Source organism: Nannospalax galili, unplaced genomic scaffold, assembly GCF_000622305.1.
Source record: "Nannospalax galili isolate Female #2095 unplaced genomic scaffold, S.galili_v1.0 scaffold411, whole genome shotgun sequence".
NCBI classification, from domain to species: domain Eukaryota; kingdom Metazoa; phylum Chordata; class Mammalia; order Rodentia; family Spalacidae; genus Nannospalax; species Nannospalax galili.
Genome location: NW_008329714.1, coordinates 974699 through 994866, shown reverse-complemented (window position 1 = coordinate 994866; position 20168 = coordinate 974699). Strand labels below are relative to the sequence as shown.

The window sequence follows — 20168 nt, the reverse complement described above, 5'->3', positions numbered from 1 at the left end:
CTTTTCATTGAATTCCAGGAATTCTTTTATTTCTTAATTTCTCCTTTGACCCACTCATTGTTTAGGAGTGTGTTGTTTAATCACCATAAGTTCTTGTAGTGACTAGAGCTTTGTCCAGTGTTGACTCTGAGCTTTATTGCATTGTGGTCCAATAGAATGCATGGAATTATTTCAATTTTTTTGTATTTGTTGAGGTTTGTTTTGTGGCCCAGTATGTCGTCAATTTTTTTAAAAAGTTCCATGGGGTGCTGAGTAGAAGGTATATTCTTTGGTGCTTGGGTGGAACGTTCGAAAGATGTTTGTTAGGTTCATGATATATGGTATCATTTAATTCAGATATGTGTTTATTCTTTGTCCCGTTGACCTGTCTAATGGAGACAGTCGGGTATTGAAGTTTCCTACTATTACTGAGTTGGGGTTAATCTGTGTCTTAAAGTCCTGTAGTGTTGTTTGAATGAATTTGGGTGCACCAGAGTTTGGTGCATATATGTTAAGGATTGTAATATCTTCTTGATTAACTGTCCCTTTGATCAGAATGAAGTGACCCTCCTTATCTCTTCTGATTAGTTTTAGTTTGAAGTCTATTTTGTAAGATATTAGAACTGCAACCCCTGCTTGTTTCTTAGTGTCATTTGCTTGAAATATTCTTTTCCATCCTTTCACCTTAGTGCCTGTCCTTGAAAGTGAGATTGGTTTCTTGCAGACAGCAGAGATGGATTGTGTTTCTTAATCCATTCACTTAATCTGTATGTTTTGGCTAGGGATATTTAAGGTATTATTGAAAGATGTGCATTGGTTGCTGTCATTTTGATTGCTGTTTGTGTTCTCTGCCTAATTTTGTGTTTCCTCAATTATACCTTTATTTATTTTCTTTTGTTGCCCCAGGTTATAGTTGTTTCTCTCTCCGCTTTCTGTATTACTTCAAGTATTCTTTGAAGGGCTGGTTTTGTGGACATGTATTCTTTTTAAAAAATATTTTATTATTTTTATTTTATGTGTATGAGTGTATTGCCTGCATGTAGGTAAGTGCACCCATGTTGTGCAATGCCCGCAGAGGACAGAAGAGACTGTCGGATCCCCTGGAACTAGAGTTATGGACAGTTAGCTGCCATGTGGGTGCCGGGATTCGAACCCAGGTCTTCTGCAAGAAAAGTCAGTGTTCTTAACCGCTGAGCTATCTCTCCAGCCTGGACTTGTATTCTTTCAGGCTATTCGTGTCACAGAATATTTTTCTCCCCCCCCCACTATAATAGACATTTTTTCTGGGTATTCTAGGCTGGCATCTATTGTCATGTAGAACTGGAAATACCTTGGTCCAGGCTCTTCTGGCTTTCATAGTTTGCATTGATAAGTCAGCTGTAATTCTTATGGGCTTTCCTTTGTATGTGACTTGTCGTTTTTCTTTTGCTACTTTCAGTTTTCTCTCTTTATTCTGTACATTTAGTGTTTTTACTATAATATGTCATGGGGAGTTTCTTTTCTCCGGTCTATTTGTGTTCTATGGGCTTCCTGTATTTGTATGGGGATGTCCTTCCTTAAATTCAGTAAATTGTCTTCTACAATCCTGTTTGAGATCTGGTCAACACCATTAACCTGAAATTCTTCTCCTTCCTCTACTCCTATGATCCTCAGATTTGGTCTTTTCATCGTTTCCCACATCTCTTGCATATTCCATTCCTGTGGTTTTTTTTAGTTTCCATAATCTTTGCTTGAGTGGTCCAGTTCTTCACCTTTATCCTCCAGTGCTGATAGTCTATTTTCCATTTAATTCATTCTAGCAGTGAGGCTTTCCCCTGTTGTTTCAAGTTGGCTTATTGAGTTTTGTACTTCCTTCTTCATTTCTGCCTGAGTTTTCTTGAATGTTTCCATCTCTTTTGTGAATTCATTCAAAAGTTTATTCCTATCTTCTTTTAGTTCTTTGATTTGTTTTAGTTCTTTGTCATATGTTCTTTAAATTCACTGAATTCCTTGATCATGTTTCTTACTGTTCTTTTAAATTCAGTGTCCTTGGTTATCTCTAGGGGGTTCTCTTTGTAGAAATCTTCTACAGAACTGGTAGAGTTTGGTGGGGACATAAGTGTTTTGGCTTTCCATTTTATTATTCTTTCGTTGTGATTTTGGCATGTGAATTTCTTTTGTTGTTCATGATTCTGATATGAGAATTAAGTTGAAGTATACTTCTGTTTTTATTATCAGGGTGCCTAGATCCTTTCCTTATTGGTTATGTAAAGCTGGTTGGTAGAGGTTTCAGGTTCTTTCGAGTTTTATCTTGGTGGGAACTAATGGCTTCATATCAGCTATTCAGGAGTACCCACAGAAGCCCAAGTCAGGTTCCAGTTAGGTATACTCAGGCTTCCTTCTAAGGTTTGGACCCCACCACATGGAAGCAGGATCCAGGCGCTCTCAGGCAGTCCCCTGCGTTTACAGCCCCTATGCCAGAGGGAGACCAGAACCCAGCACTCTGGCAGTGTGCTGAGATCACAGCTGCTACACCGATCTCTACTGCCTACTTCATAGTGCTGGAAGGTGCTACCCATGCTACTTGAAAAGTAATCATCAATCTTGCCCAGCTGTGAATCCTGTGAGTTATGACAACAGGCCTGGCAAGATAGGCCACTGATGCAATAGTGGCACAAATGTTATATGTATAACCAACCACTTTCTGATTAGATTTAAGGTCCACTTCACAAGATAGAGCCCATACGTGGCACTGATATCAGGTCTAGGAACCTGTGGCCAGACAGGTCACTAGCCAAAGGGGAGAGCCTACTACCATTATTCTGCTAAATGGAAATAGTATTAAACTAACTCCTAATGATTCATTATAATACCCTTAAATTACTGCATCTCTCAACTCTCACCAGAGAAGTTCCCTCATATAACAGATAGTGATTAACACAGAGACCCACAACTGGTCAACAGAAGAGAATAAGAGACTTCAGAGCACTTATCCCTGAATAGGACACTTATGTCAAACCCCTGCCTTCCAATCATTGGGGAAGAGGGAGTAAAAAGATTCTAAGAGTCAGAAGTGGTTGATGACCATAAGAAGTGTTTTCCAGACAACTGGGTAGTTACTCATATGAACCCACAGAAATTGTGACAGTTTGCACAAACCTACGTAAGTTCAAGTCAGACAAAATTCCAGCACAGAAGTAGGGAAAAAGCCCTAACCTGAGCTGAGGAACTATTGGCAACTAAAAGCTGCTAGGAAAGGGAGAGTCAGTTTTCTTTAAGGGTGTGACACTGGGTAAGTTAACCATACTCCAGTGGTTAGACTCACATTGATGGGCATTTGGGGACACAAATTAGACTCAATAGGCCTTAAAATATATATAATAGAGTACATGAAATCAGGCAGGAGGTAGTAAGGGGGTACAGATACAGGAGGGGATTTGAATATGATCAAAATACTTTGTATGAAACCCCAAAATTCAACTAAAATATTTTTTTTTAAATAAGAACACTGTGAATTAGCAATTCATGATATAGGATAAGGCAGTCTTTTCAGACAGACTGCCTGGTCCCTGTATCACAACCTAAGGACCCTGGCACGGCTGTTTGCTAAGGCAGCTCCATGTTTACTCCATTGCTGCCCACCATACAAGATATCCAGTTTCTGTCCCATCCCTGCCATTTCCAGGGTGTTAAGGGTGAAGGGGAACTTCTGTTCTAAAGAGGAAACTCCAGGCAGGAGTAGCTGAAGGCACTCAGGCTACTTGAAGGTAGCTTTCCGGCAGGGGCTAGTCACCAGAAAGATGATGCTGGGATCAGAATCCCCCAAACTAAAGGGGGAGGAAGGACCAAGACTAAGTTAATCACAGTTGGCCATGGTCTAATCACTCAGGCCCACATAATGGAACTCTCATAACACCACTCAAGGACAGGACTAGGGAACTTCAGGCTCCTGAATACATAGAGGTTCTGGGAAAGTAATGCACTTAGATGGTGTAGAAGCTCCACACCACGCCACCTCCCAAACACCCTATGTATTTCCTCTACATGTTCAACCTACAGCCTTCATGCAGCATGTATCTCAGGACAGCTACAGATACAGCCCAACACATTTGGAGATGACATATCACAATGTCAAAAGGCTGGACAACCAGAAAATGTACTTAAAGTACTTTTATTTTAGCAAATTACCAAACATGAGGGGAGGGAATGTCACAGAAGCCCTTGATTTACAGTAAGAAGTGTAGGTGGTCTGGGACTTGCAACTAGCACCTGAAATTAGGACAGAGTATGGTACTGAGCCCTGTAACTTGTGGGATCTGATGCTAATGCCATGGAGACAGTGTCAAAACTCAAAATGTACAACCAATTACTCTCTGGAGAATGGAAGCATTGGCACTGGAAATATGTGGGGCAGGGAACCTCATTGCCAGTCTCTCAGGAGATCACTGCCCTTTACTGACATTTTGTTCACTTCTGGACTATTTGGTGCAGGAAAGCGTATTGGTGGGCCCAAAGTGACAATCCTCCCACCTGATTCCTAAGCACTGATCCCTAGACTTCCTGTGCCTGTTTCATCAAAGGGCTTCTAACGAAATCACCAGACTCCTGTGAGGACTCCTGTGAGGAGAGCCAGGGTCTCCAGTCCCTAGCACAGAGCCCAGCTCACATGAGATTCTTGGGAAGCTTGGCTGGGGGAATGGACACATGCATGGACATGAGCCCTGGGTAGAATCTAAGGTTCTCTAAGAACATAGGTCCCTGGAACTTTTCTGAGGTGCCAGGCCCAAGGCTTTGCATCAGGAACTCTTCACTAGCCAGGAGAGCTGGGGAACATGCTTTCCCTGAGAGCGGTAAGGGGACAGCCAGAACTGAAGCCCAGGATAAGCAGTGCCTTGATGGCTAGGCAAGGCTGGGGTGGGATGAGAGCACCCACAGTCCCCATCACTCCTTTGTCTTAAAATATTTTCCTAATTTGGTACTTTCCTGGGCATTGCTTCAAAATATAAGAGAGAGATAATACAGGGTCTTTAACTATTTACTTAACTGTAGATTATTTCTATCATTACTTGTTTTAAAATCTCTCTAATAACAAGAATTCTTGGAAACCAATCTTTTTTTTTTTTTTAAGGATGGATAGGGAAAAAAACAGACTGTGGTTATATCCTATTTACTTCAGTCATAACCCTACCTACTTATAAAGTGTGAACATCCCAACAGCCTCCTCTTATCCAAGGTACCACTTTCCGCTGCTTAGTTACCCAAGGTCGGTTAAGCAGGTCATTCAGGACAGCATGAATCATGACAACAGTACACATACACTTCACTTTTACCCCAGCATGCTGTTTAACAGTTCTATTTAGACATTGCTGGGTCTGATTTATACATTAAACTTGACTATGGGCATGTCTGGACATCATGCACAATAGACTCAGGGTTGGGTACAGGCCATTATTTCAGACATGCACTGGGCATCTGGGAACATTCCCCAGCAGATCAATTCCAAGACACATTCTACAGGATTTTCCTGGATTAGGTCATGTAACTGAAAGGGCCAATAAAGGCAAGAACACTTTCATAAGGCTCATATGGCTCCAACAGAGCACAACACTTCCCTGTAAAGAAAAAACCAAAAGGAAGAAGCAAGAAGCTGTCTTGAAATAAGAGATGATCTGTGCTGGGAGATGGTTCAATGGGTAAAGCACTTGTTGTGCAAGTGTGAGGACTTAAGTTCAAAGCCCCAGAAGCCAAGTAAAGACAGGTGTGATACAGATTTCATAATCTCAATATTCCTATGAGGAGATGGGAGCAGAGACAGGAGAATCCCTGAACGCTTGAACGAGAAACCCTGTCTCAAACAAGGTGCAAGGGTAGGATGAACACTAAGACTGGCCTCTGACCTCCACACATGTGCCACTGCACGTGCACCTGCATATCCCCTCTCTCATTCTAAAACACACACACACACACACACACACAAAGAGAACAGGAAAGAGATGATCTTTGGCAGAGGTGTGAAGACCCGGGTGGCTTCAGAGAGCAAGAGAAGCAGCGAAGATAGGTGTAATGCTCCTCTCAGCCAAAACAGCTCTCAACAAAGCGCCACTGCTGCTCAGGCACCAGCAGCAGACTTCCTAGAGGACAGTGCTCAGACACGCACTAGTCATATTACTTTCTGGCTTCACATTCTCCCAGAGGTCTGCACTTCACAGGGTCAAGTAAAGTGCCCAGGGCCCTTCATGATCTATTAACCTCCACACCAATAGCCCGTTTTCCTGTCTAGGCAGGTGGGTAAGCCTGAGTCCACAGCAGGGGAATGTTCAGCAGGTCTCCCTGATGAGACTCTCCAAGTCTATGGCTTGTTCCTGTGCACCACCCTACTCCAGGGACTTTCCAGAGTGCCTCAGTGGCTCACAGCTCTGGAGAATAGGTTCTGTTGCCTTTTCTTTCTTTTTCCGCACACCTCAAAGGAAAACTTGTTTCTATGCCCAACCTCCCCCTCCATCCCACTTCCTTTGTCTCTCCACCTCATCCCTACCACATGGCAGACAGGCAGAGAGCCAAGTCACACTTTTTTGCCCATCCATGTGTCCACACACTTTGTGTTCCCTGAATTCCCATACCCCACCCCTCACTCCTGCCTTGGCTCACTTCTGTCTTTTCTCCCCCATTTTCCTCTTGAAAATTAAAATTAAAAATACAGAGAGGGAAACAAAAATGCAGAACAAAACCAAGCACATTGATTACCAGGAATCAGAAGTGATAACCACCAAGAGTATGTTAATACTTGCTTTGAGATTTCTTTATCATAAAGGAACACAAGATAAAGATGAGGTACTCTTTGAGTCCTGCTGACCACTCTCCTATGCCCTACCATAAGAAAGCCAGCACGTTCCAAGCACAAACAAGGATTCCAGTCCACTTGCAGACAGATTCACAGCCTTAGCACAATGACATCACACAGTGACATCAACTTTCCTTTTCAGTAAACAAACTCTGCCCACATGGACACTCAACATGGCCTGCTAACTGACTCTAGTAATCATGTATTGACCTGACTGCTCTATTGCCCCACATGACTGAGGACTCGGTGTGCACCGAGCCTGTCTCCAAGTACTGTCTTATTTATACCTCCAGTGACCAGCTGAGAAGAGGCTCCAAATGGGGCAGGGCTGGCAGTCACTCCAGGACTGGCTGTCTAAGGCCATGCCCTGCCCATGTGCTAAATTGCCATCTTCCTCTTCCTGTGCCAGGCGTTCTATACTCCTCTTAACTCCTATACCCTGTATGTTACAACCATTGTCCCCACCTTGAAGTCATGGAAACCGAGGCTGAAGTCTCACTGTGAGCCACGACTTCACAGCTTCTGACTTTTAAGACTAAATGTTAGACTTACTTCAGGGTGGTGGTGGAAGATGAGATTAGAAAGACAGGCTGGCCTGAGCTTGTAAAGAGACCTGAATGTTGGGTCAGGATATCCAGTGCCATCAGTCCCTGATCAGCATGGCACCAGAGGCTGCAGGGACAGACAGGACACTTACAGTCGTGGACCTTGTAGCAGTGGTTCTGCAAGCGCCTGACCTCCCACTCCTCCAGCACACCATGTGTCATCAGCAGCTGGAGGAACCGCCGGTGGACATCTGTCATGACGCCCGCTCTTCCCGAGGAGCTACCTTGCATGTTGGAGGGAGCTGAAACAGAAGTGAGTGACAGTGGTCACTTCCAATCAGGCAAGAGCAATGGCCAGGTGTGAATCACTTCATGCAAGCAAGCAGACATTTCTTAGAGTTTCAAAAGTTAAGTTTCTTGTGCTGATTACTACAGAAGTAAAAAGAAAAGGAGTCAGGGGCTTAAGTATGTCACACCAATATTGAGCAGTGGTGAGATTCCAGAGCCAGAACACTGGGTTCACAGCCTGGGTCTAACCATCTACTACCTGGACAGAATGGGCAATTTAGGTCTCCATATGCTCCAGTTTCAGGCCTGAAAGTGGCAACAATGAGAAAATTTTAATCAGCTGATTAAATGAGCTAATACAGCAACAACCTGGTTCCACAGTAAGCAGTCCCTGCTGGACAATTCTGAACTTTGGTGTGGTCACTTATCAGTTCTGTGGCCTTGGAGAAACAAAGCCAAGGCCCCATGTTCTCCCTATAAAATCATAATAGTGTTGAGAACTGCTGGTAAGCACTTAATAAATGCCAGTTTCTTTCTCCTTTCTCCAACCACCAATAAATCAATGGTTATAAGAGTCTGGGCCATTTGTACAATCCTCTGCTCTCTGACAAAAACGTATCATTCAGGGCCGATGAGATGGCTTGGCAGGTAAAGGTGCTTGCTACCAAGCTCACATCCTGAGTTTATCCCAGGGCCCATGGTGGAAGAAGAGACCAACTCCCTCAAGTTATCCTCTGACCTCTACACCCACACTCACACACATACATAAATGAATGTAATGAAAAGGTTATCTTTCCATAAACCACAAAGATGAGAGCTGATATGACAGATGACACAAGCCAGGTCAAAACGCCCACTTCTGCCACAGATAGGCAGGGCTGTGCAAGGACCAAGAGCACAGATCTGAAGTCAGGCTGTGGCACTTACAGCAATACCTGCCAGGCCTGTCTCATCTTCACAATTATTTAAAGTACATATTAGCAGTACAGATTCCTTAGCCTTCTTCCTAGAGGTTGCTTGAGGAAGGGCTCAGAATTCTGAGGTGGTAAGCATTCAGCTCAGGTGACACCATGGTCTGACAAGTACTTTGTTGTGCAACATTAGGCCACGCAAGCATAGGAATATTTTTTTTAGCTATTATGCTCAGTCTCTAAGGCTCAGTCAGTTCAACTATAAAACAGTGATACGACTGGCCTCTTCAATTCCTAGCTGTGCTAACTGCATCTGTGGTGACAGGCAACATGAATTCCAGTTATACAATTATCTTTAGGGCAGAAAAATGAAACATAAGTGAGATAGGCCTACCAAAGGCTTGTCAAGAACGTGGTCTCATCAGCTTCCCCTCCAAGCTGGGAGGATACACAGGCCAGTAGCCAGTTTTTCTGCCTGCCAGCCAGCCACCACCAAGAACATCTCACCAGCATCTCCACCTTGACAAACCCTAAATTAGCCCCTCCTCTCCATCCACTCTCCTCTTTGGAGCCTCTGGTAAATCACCCGGTTTGACCAGCGCAAGCCCCATAGCCACATTCCTGAACATCGAACTCTGGCCCTCCTTTCCCTGCAAACACAAGGCAAGCTGAGAAAGATGAAAAGCTGCAGAAGATAAGCAGCCTGTGAGCCGGAGGCCAGGCTGACACTGGACAAGGCCAGTGAGGAGTGACGGACACCTCTGCTCCCACTCCCTTCTAATGTGCTTTCTGGAGGTGAAAGGAGGAAGGCAGATTGAGTTTTGCTTCTGTTTTATGAATCAGGGTCTCGCTGTGTAGCCATGGCTGGCCTGGAACTCACTGTGTAGACCAGGCTGGCCTGGAACTCAGATGCACCTGCCTTTGACTCCCTAGGGCTGAGTCAAAGGCATGAGCCACCACAAAGGGCTCAGGTTGTTGCTTTTAATTTTTAACCTGTCTTCCCAGATTGTCATCTCTGTGAATAAAGATTCAATTCCTGGGGCTGGAGAGATGGCTCGGTGGTTAAGAACACTGGTTGTTCCTGCAGAAGACCCAGGTTCGAGGCCCAGAACCCACAAGGTAGCTAACAACTGTCCATAACTCCAGTTCCATGGGATCCAACAGCCTCTCTGTCCTCCACAGGCAATGCACAACACAGATACACTGACCTACATGCAGGCAATACAGGCATACACATAAAATAAAAATAATAAAAAAAATTTTCTTTTAAAAAAAGATTCAATTCCTAGCTGTGCTAATTGCATCTGTGGTGACAGGCAACATGAATTCCAGTTATACAGTTAAATTAATAATAATGAAGGAAAATTAGAAGTAGGGATATAGTTCAATGGTAGAAAGTTTCTGGCATGTACCAGGACCTGGTTTTAATCCCTGGGGTAGGGAAGGAAAGGGGAAGAAAAGGGGATCGATTTAAGGACAAAAACTGCAGTTAAGACCAGATTTCAAAACTATATTCCCCCACTACTTCAAGGTAGATCTAAAAGATCTGTCCTTAACTACCAGAGAGCTGGTGTGTTTTATAAGTGAGGTAGATAAGACTTTAAGGCAAAAAACAAAGCAGGATTAGTAGAAATTAAGTGTCATCACAAAGCAATAAAAAGGTTCAACTCCAGGGGCTGGAAAGCTGGCTCAGTGGTTAAGCGCACTGGCTGCTCTTGTAGAGGACCCAGGTTCGGCTCCTAGCGCCCATATGGTGGCTAACAACCATAGATAATTCTAGCTCCAGGGTATCCAACACCCTGTTCTGGTCTCTATGGGCATTGTACAACATGGATGCACTTAGTACATGCAAGTAAAACAATCATACACAAAAATAAATAATTTTTTTAAAAGGTTCAACTCCCAAGAATATGTAACAATTTTAAATGTTTAGATCGTTAAGAATAAGGCCTCAAAAACATTAAGGTAAATACATCAGGATTAAGGCAATAAACATGCACAGCCCACACCACAGGAGAGCTCAGCAGAGTCCTCAGGTTCACAGCAAGATGAACAAAACAGTAAGGGGAGAGGCGACCTGCCCAGACAGAACAAAATCCTTAATGGGATGGCCAGGCATGAACAGCTGTAGCTGTGCCCAGCGGCTGCACAAGTCTTCTAGCATGCAGAGCAATCTGAGTCAAGGCAGGCAGGAAGCAAGGCTACAGAGTGTGCTCACCATAATGCACTCAACTTAGAGCCCAATACCAGAGACAGCCAGGCAAACCCCATTTGTTCAGAACTTAAGGAATGTAGCTATAAAGAAGTCACACTAGCCAGGCCTGGTGAGGCAGGCCCATAATCCCACCTCTTGACAGACAGGGGCAGGAGGGATAGAAAGAAGAGGAGACAGGAAAGGAAAGCTATAAATAATCCATCTCAAGGAAACAGTAATGGAAATCAGACTATTTAGAACTCAACAATCACAAAATGCCACACATAAAAACTACTGGGAAATAAATGAAGTAGAAAAGGAAAATAACAGCTTTAAAATATTTATACTTTTTAAAAAGGGGCCTGAAAATTAGTAAGGTAGACACCCATCTAATGAAGCTGTAAAAAGAACAAATAACTCAAAGACTTCAAAGGAAAAAAATAAAAGAAAGTAAAATTTGAAATAAATCTGTAGCTAAAATCAACAAAACCAAAAACAAAGCATGGAGTGTATGTAGCTCATTGGTAGAGTACTTGCCCAGCAGGCAAGAGGCCCTGGACCCAATCCCGATCTCACTACAAAAACAAACTACGTATATGTCAATTCCTTGAAAGTGAGTCATCTCTGACAAGATTATCTGAGGGAACATTTACAAATCAGCAATATTTGAAATGAAAACGACAAACTGAAGACTTATAAAATTACTTTTAAGTTTTAAATATGTATAAGTTTATAAGAAATTCATTCAAAACTGATGAAGGGCCACAGCCACACCCCCTGTACGTGTCCAGTCTCATCAAAACAGATAAAAGTCCTATCACACAATCTGGAAACAAATGATTTCAAAGGTTACATGCACCATCCCAGAGCAGAAAGAGCCAGCCCTTCCCAAGCTTTTAAATGGTAAGGCTGTGGTAACTTCGATATGAGAACAAGGTCTTCAAAATAAGGGAAAATTAAAGTCTCTCAAGAACAGAGATGTCATGGTTCTCAGCAAAGCACAAAGCCAAATCCAGCAATGTTAAAAGAATGAAGGGCCGGGCATGGTGGCGCACGCCTGTAGTCCCAGCACTTGGGAGGCAGAGGCAGGCGGATCTCTGTGAGTTCAAGGCCAGCTTGGTCTACATAGTGAGTTCCAGGCCAGCTGGGGCTACAGGGAGACCCTGTCTCAAAAAGACCCCCCCGCAAAAAAAAAGAATGAAAGAAGTGGGGCCAGTTGGTTGACACCTGACAACTCAATGCAAGGCACCACAGTGACAGAATGAAGGAGAACACAAGTATCATCTCAGTATTCACAGAGAACAGCTGATGAAACTCACATGTACTCACATTAATATCAAAGTTGGAATAGAGGGAAACTGTGTGTGTGTGTACGCACACACGGTGCTGGGAACTGAACCTGGGGCTTCACCTGTGCTAGACAGGCACTCTGCCACTAAGCTGTACTCTAGGGCTAAAGGAAACTTTTTATCTACTAAATGGCATCTCAGTGTGCAGCAAACGCAAGGATGCAAAGATGAAAGCAATCACTTCAAAATCCAAATGGACTCAGCACTACTGAACAAATGCAACACCCATCAAAATTCAAGCAGGTTTTGTGAATGTCTCCAAATGTGACTGACAAGTCTAAACTCACACAGAAAACCTAAAGGCAAAATAGCAGGTGTTCTGGAAAGAGTGGGAAGGCTTGTCCTAGCAGGTACCAAAACGGTAGTGAACAATTTGTGATGTGGTAGAGATTGACCACAGGATCAAAGAAAGGTCTAGAAAAGAGAAAGCCATGCCTATGCATGGAGACGCATGCCAAAGAAATGAAGCTTCAGACCAGAGCAAACCTTCTTACAAAAGGTGCCAGGGCAACTGATTATGGGTGAGAAAAATTTAAGTTTGACCCCTATCTCACACCATCTACAAAATTCAATCCTAAAGGGTCATGGCCTTAAGAAAAACTTGAAAACTTTAAATGACAACATAGAAAAATGTGTGAGCCAAGAGTAGAAAAGGATATCCTTAAAAGATACAGAACCACAAAGTACAAGCCATAAGTTAATACACTACTAAGTGACTTCACTAAAGTCAAGAGCGCAGCTCACCAAGAATACCAAATGAGGGGAATTCAGAACAAGATGAACAAAACAGACCTGCCCACCCCAGCATGGATGCTTCTCAGAAACAAATCCCACACAAAGAGCAGGCTGTACATTTACATAAAATCCCAAACACCAACAGAACTGCACAGAGTCCATTACAGGGGCAGAGGTAGAGAGTGCAACTGCGAATCTGCTCTTCCTACTGCAACACAGTACTCAGGACAGTGGTCATCCTCCAGGCGGCGTAAGAATTCAGTGGCGACTTTAGGGATATGACAACACCCTATTTCTTATCATGTGGTGGGGAGGTATGTAGGTGTTCACTCCATTTTTGTTCTTCAAACTTACATTTTCGAATACTTTTATAAGTACATTACATATCATAATCAACACTCGTAAATATGCCAAGACAGTCACCAGACATTAACGAGAGAACTGGAACAGAACAGGATCGAATCACACAATTTGGGGCAAGAGGTGTGAAACTAGGAGAGATGCTTGCTTAGACCAATGTCAGTCTACCATGAGGGACTGTGGAAGATAAGTACAGACATGTATTGCCTACCTAAATAATTAAAAAAAAACGGAAAGTGTGTGTAGAAAGTGAAGTTTGGTGATAGCATCTGTGCCCTGTGTAGACACAGTGTTAGTGCTTCACCTGCACAGTCTTGCTTAATGCTCACCAGACGCTAAGGGAGTGCCCGGGATCCCATTTTATAGATGAGGGAGCTGAGGCTTCGAAGGGACACAGGTGGCCGTTAGTAGTGAAGACGTGGTGGCACTACAAAAGCCATCTGTTCTCAAAGTATTTCCAACCCAGGTTAAAAAAAAAAAAAAGAAGATGGGTAGCCAGGCGTAGTGGCGCATGCCTTTAATCCCAGCATTCGGGAGGCAGAGCTAAGCGGATCTCTGTGAGTTCAAAGCCAGCCTGGTCTACATAGTGAGTTCCAGGACAGCTGGGGCTACAGGGAGACCCTGTCTCAAAAAGACCAAAAAAAAAGATGGGTAAACAAATGAAACTATAATCCAGGTCCCATCTACAAGTCTCCAGCCTCAAAGCCTGAGAACAGAACTTTCTTACGTCGGAAAAGGGCCTGGGGGCTTGAGGCGTTACCTGACGGCCTGAGGACAGTCTTGCCACTGCTCCGGGCCCTGCCATGGGCAGACCACCCCAGAACAAGCACACCCAACGCCTCCACAAACCACGGGGCTGCACACACTGAGCCTCAAAGCCGATCAGACTGTGGGGTCGCGGGCTTGTACAGACGTTCCACATAAACCATTCAGGGAGCACTCCAGGCGAGGCAGGAGGATGGGAGGGCCGGGCCGCGCTTCCCACTGAGCAGTGTGGACAGACCCTGCACTTGGTGGTTTTCACCTAACGGAGACTGGGAGCATGTTCTCCACCGACTGAGGGACATGCAACCGGCGTGTGGGCTTGAGTCCAGCACCAGGGAGGCAGGAGGGTCCCGAATTCAAGGCCATCCTCGGCTACATAATGAACCTGTTCTCAAAAACAGAACACTTTCTATAAACTTAAGAACCAACGTGTTAGACGCTCGGCCCGTCTCCGCGCCTCTGCAGGCCTCAGTCCCTGTCAGCGCCCGGGCTTGCAGGCCCCGCCCGCCCGCCATCCCACGGTCCCCAAACGGACCTCCCGGAGCCCGCCTCGGCCCCCGCACTGCCCCGCGGCCCCCTTACGCACCGCCAAGCCCAGCAGCCTGCCCGCCGAGAACACGCCGGAAGTCGCATTCAGGGACCGCCTTCAGGGCGGGGAGAACGCCAATACCGCGCTCCCATTGGTGAGTTCCACACGCAGTCCCCGCCCACCTATGGAGGACTTCCGTCTCCCCGCCCGCGCCGTTGCCAAGGCGCCCTGGCAGCTGTGGGCCAGTCGGACCTGCGCTTCTCCGAAGGGTTTCCGCCGCCTCTGCCCCCGGCTCCGGAACACGGGACGGGCCGGGTGGGACGGCCTGTGGAGTGGCGAGCGGCCAAAAATGCGGGTTTGGGACTGGAGAACCATCGCAAAAAAACGGTTAACACCAAACAAATTCGGGCTTTGCTGCAGGTTGTGGCGCATACCTGTAATCCCTCAACTCTGGAGGCTGAAAAAGGAGGGTAGTGAGTTCAGGCCAGCCTGGGGTACCAAGCGAGACTGCCTGGGAACACAAAAAATGTGCGCTTTGTTGTGGCACAACCTGAACTAGAATCCTGGCTCTGCCGCTACTACTTGAGCATTGGGCCAATCATGGAAATAAACTGAGCGTCAGTTGCTTCGTCTGTTAAATGGGGATAATAGTCCATTCTGGGGTTGGTGGCCCTAGCTCAGTCTTTAAAGTGCTTGGTAAGCAGGCAGCAAGGTCCCAGTGAGAGACCTTGTCTCCAAAAACAAAATAAAGGGTACCTGAGGAACGTCTGAGGCTGACTTCTGGCCTCCACGCACTGCATGTTAGAAATAAATCCACTCCAAAGTTTCCCCGGTAAGGCAAAATTTATTTCTGATCAGAAGCATGAGTAAAGGAGCAAGCATAGGTTGATGAAATGACCTTTTCCTTTTATACCTAACCCGAAATAAGGCTTGGAAGTCCTTCTTCAGTTTGAGGTTCAACCACACAATCTAAACCCAGTTGACTGATTCAAAGAGGGCAAGGGTCACTGTAGTAAGAATCTTTAAATTTTAGGGAGGTGGGTTCCAGCACACAGCCAGAGTCATAAAAGCACAGTGTGAGGGCACTGGCATGTAGCCAGTCATAAAAGTAAGTGGAGTGGATTGTGGAGGAGAAACTATAATGCTACAAGTTACAACTGATGCTAAAAAAACGTTAAGGTAGATACTAGTTCTATAACAAGGGTACTGAAAAGAAAAGCACAAATTTTAAAATGTTTTTGACAGGAAGGATTTCATCTTTTACATTATATATTCACATATGGGGGGCGGGGGGAACTGGGTGCAAAAGCAAAATGTAGTTTTAAAGACCTGGGGGTGAATTTGAATACACTTAATACACTTAATCTTTAACCTTAGTTTGGGAGTCCCTGGTTTAGGGTTCCCAGCCTCTGACAGGCCCCTGCTTGAAAGAACAAATGAGATAAAGAAAATGCAGATTGCGGGTAAAGCCTCTTAATTTATACTGTAAAGATAAAAATCCCTTTGAAAGAAAAGACATTACATTTCATTTATACTACACACACACACACATACACACACACACACACACACACACTTAAGATGTGGAGGTGCCAGTTAAATGTTAGTCACTGTCTCTCCTAGAACTTGTGAAGCAAATGCCATTACTAATGGGAGTGGATGTGTGGTTTTAAATGCCAGAGGCATTTCCTTTACAAGTATTCCAGACTAACCTCAGAGCTGGAATTTCCTAGCACAGGAAATGTGTAATTTATACAGTGGTCCTAAGTACAGGATCTGATCTCTGTGAAAGCACAACCCCGCTTTCATGGTCTTGGACAGCTCCTTAACCTCTGACTTCATTTTCTTTATGTAAATGGAGAAAGCTATAGTTAAAAGCATGAACTCTGACAAAAGTACTCAATGTCTCATCTATTCAAGAATTTACTTAAAAACTAATTACGTAAATTTACTTAAAATTTACTGATTATGTAAAATTACTTAAAAACTGAAATGTAAATTAGATCACAACTCTGTACAATGTCTGACATGTCTGATGTACAAGGGTAATAACACCATCAGCATAGACTCCTTTGGGATTGTCAGGACAGATCTGTACAGGTGTCACATCTTCACCCGTAAGAATCAATGTTCCCATTAACTTACTTTTTTTATATATATATGACAAGTCAAACAATTCATATTACTTAAACAATACTCCAAACAGAACATTTCTTTTTATATAATCTAAAATGTAATCTTATATGATTTCAAAATATTAAGGAGCATGTTCACAATAAATTCTGTCAATAAAAACAGTAAAAAGATGGGGGGCGAGTGCAGTGGTGCTCACCTTTAATCTCAGCACTCGAGAGGCAGAGGCAGGCAGATCTCTGTGAGTTCAAGGCCAGCCTGGTCTACATAGTGAGTTCCAGGCCAGCTGGGGCTACAGGGAGACCCTGTCTCAAAAAGACTGAAAAACAAACAGTAAAAAAGGAAAAGAAAAAAAAAAAAACTTGAACTCTGAAGGTGGACAGTCAAGTTGGAATCCTGGTTCTTGAACTCAAAAATCTGTGAGGCCCAAGACAAAGCACTCAAGCTCTGGCCTCAGTCTGTCCATCTGTAGAGCAGGGATAGTAGCAGCTGACTGTGGAGCGGGTCACTGTGACTATTAACCATGAACCATGTAGACAGTATCTAGGGTATGGTAACCCCTTGATGACTGAACTATCGTCACTGACAACTTTTATAAACTGCCTCACGCACAGCAGAATAAGAAGGGGAAACAGGCCTAATGGGGAGTGTGTGTGTTTTATTTGCCCTGCACAGTTTTGTAAAAACTTTCAACCCATTCTCAGTATTCAGAGTCAAAGCATGGTCTGACATCTGTTGATGGCTCAACAGATTAGGATACTTGCCAGCAAAGCTGATGACCTGAGCTTGATCCCTGGGACCCACATAGTGGAAGGAGAGAACCAACTTGCCATAGTTGCCCTCTGGCATGCATACAAAATAAACGTAATCCAAGTCACGGTGTTTCTTAGACGATCTTGGCATATCCAGTCACTCAGAAAAATGGCACATCTGGCTACCATGGGCCGTCATCTGCCTTGGCAGCATCTCTTAGCTGGGGAGAGATGCTCCTCTTTGGTCATGAAGCTCTGTTTTCCTAGTGTGCAGACAGAAAAGCTGGAGGCCAAGAACAAACCCACTGAAAGCAGGATTTCAAGATCCAAGGACCTGAAAGGAGGTTGAAAGAGTCAAAACTAAGCAATGTAGGGCATCCAAGATAGGAGAGATTTTGAGACGTGGGTTGTGCTCAGGATTGTTAGAACAATCTAGAAAGGTCCAGAAAGTTAGGCCATGGATTTGAAATGTGATGGCAGCAACAGCAGTCTCTAGAGAGAGCGGCAGGGAAGCCAGAACAGGCTCCAGCAGGATGACACAGGGAAGTGGTGGCCGCTGATTGCTCTCTTAGGAAGTATGGTATGGGAAGGGAAGGCTTGGAAACTCAGAAGCAGGTAGAATAATGGATAGAGGAAAACATGAGAGGGCAGGACCATGGGCACGTGGCAGTAGGGTTACCCCACCCAAGGGACACCTGAGATGGGAGGTAAGACCAAGTACAGGCTCCTCTGATGTTTTCTATTTTCTCTGTAAAGAGGCAAGTATTATTCTGCTGAATAAAGGGGTTGATGAGGTGCTAGGGGATTTGAGAGGATGGAGCTAAAAAGTTTGGAACACATGTGACAGTGGGTTCAGAAGAGATGCTCAGATCAAAGCCATGTCTGCAGAAGTGAGGTGAAAATTATCTAACCTCTGTTCCATCTTCCATCCACATCGACATCCAGAACCTGGGGGTACAAAGCAGAAGCAAATGTGGATTCATCTTCAAGAGGCCTCCAGTGGGTATATGTAGGCGACTCCAGATGAAGCATCTGGAAGATGCTGCTTTGAAGTGATGCTCCATGGTGCTGACAGGCAGAAACTGGAAGGAGAGTAGATTAGGAACTGTGACAAAACACCTAACACATGCAACTTAGGGAAAAGAAGGATTTGCTTTGGCTCACATTTTCAGTCCATCACTTCAGGGAGATCATGGAGTTCATGGCAGTGGGGGCATGTGCTGGAAGCTCTTCACATCTTGGATCAGGAAGCAGGATTGACCTATAACCCTCAAGACCCATTTCCGGTAGCCTACATCTACCAGCTAGGCTCCATGTCCCAAAGGGCCCATCACCTCCTAAAACAGTGCCATCATCTAGCCTATGACAGGCATTTCCCTTACCAAGAGGGAAAGTTCTGGCAAATGAGAATGAAATTGGTCAGGCAGTCAGAGGTCTCGGTGAGGTAAACTGGTTCAACAGGTGAAAAATGTAATATAATGCCTTATATCACTGTAATTATTGCATGGCATTAGTGTAGGAGTCCAGTCTCTGTTCAGGTGACAGATTCCTCTGTTACACAGGTACCCTACTGAGACGCTATGAGTCCCTAGCTAACGGACTTCCTAGTGCCAGGATCTGTCACCTGGGGAAGTAAGTTTATATCAAAGTGGGTACTGGTGGCCATACATCCTGCTCCCTGGCCTTCCCTGTCTCCTGCCTAGGAATCAGAGAGCCTGGTTGCAGGCTCGTGCTGTGAAACTCCCCACGTTCTCAGGTATAAGAAGAGACCCATTTGTGCCATGTGGGCCCTGTCTTCAGGGCCCTGCCATGCTGTTGTATGTCTGTCTGTCCCAGGTGTTAACTCTTCTAATAAACTCCTTGCCCTCAGCAATCCAACTCAGTGATCCTCTTGTACCTCTCATCTGAGACATTTCAACAGGAGCAAGCATTGAAAAGGCTGGGTCCACCAGGGAGAATGTTTCCCTGAAGCATGTCTGGCACTCCCCAGTAATGACCACACACTCAGACATACAGCCTCTGTGGGCTCTGTATGCACTAGGGGCTTTGATGTGCCAGGTGTCAGACTGTCTACTTGGACAACTTCACAGCCAAATACTCCCCTGAAAGTTGACCATTAAATGTCCAAGAACTCAGTGCCACAGAAAACTGTTGTGCAGGAAGGAGGAGGCCAGGCCCGGACTGGGGAGGAAGCCACTGGTCAGTGTTGTACTGAGCAGTGGGCCTTTCACCCAAAGACTATGGAGAGAGGAAATGGAGAGATCAAGTTTGTGCTGTAGAGAAAGAGCTTTGATGTCTCTATTCTTTTCAGATATTCTTGGAAAATGTGCAGAATTGACTACACACTGGGCCTCAAAGGAAGTTTCGCAGGTTCCAGAGAATCTACAGACCACACTCATGAACCACAGCACAGTAAGACTAGAAGTCAACAACAGGTGGGGCAAGGACAGCCTGCACCTAAAGTCACCTGCAGGCGCTTCTGAGGAACAGGCCAGGAAGTCGGGAGAATTCTTTTTACTACATACATCTACTACTTGCTAAACCTTAAAAATTATAAGCATGCATTTGAGCTGTTTTTAAGCTAGCTGGTGAGCACAGAGCATATACACAGGTGTTTGTGGTACAGTTTCTAACCTTTCTGAACACTGAAAGATCTTTGTCATACTTTTTTAAAAGAAAAATAACCTATTTGGAAACTGAAAAATTGTGCTGGATAGCTTTAGTGTCAACTTGGCATACCTGAGTTGAGGGAGCCTCAATTGGGGAATTTCCTCCATAGGACTGGCCTGTGGCCATGTCTGAGGGGCA

The 20168-nt window shown here is 44.7% G+C and overlaps 1 protein-coding gene across 4 annotated transcripts in view; it reads right to left on the bottom strand.

Moving 5' to 3' along the window:
* The window catches only part of Nsmce1 (NSE1 homolog, SMC5-SMC6 complex component), a 42977-nt gene extending 28291 nt beyond the window's left edge, over positions 1–14686 (bottom strand). Inside the window, exons 1-3 of one of the 4 annotated variants that reach the window (XM_029567772.1) lie at positions 14533–14563; positions 13942–14331; positions 7497–7646 (exon numbers count right to left, since the gene is read on the bottom strand). In XM_029567772.1, the coding sequence (XP_029423632.1) occupies positions 7497–7635 (139 nt within the window). In that variant the 5' untranslated portion in view covers positions 7636–7646; positions 13942–14331; positions 14533–14563. Of the gene's footprint in view, positions 1–7496; positions 7647–13941; positions 14332–14481; positions 14504–14532 lie in introns of those variants that run through there. The other 3 variants (XM_008841715.2, XM_008841723.2, XM_029567774.1) reach the window with 3 other exon arrangements.
* Between the last annotated feature and the right edge of the window lie 5482 nt (positions 14687–20168).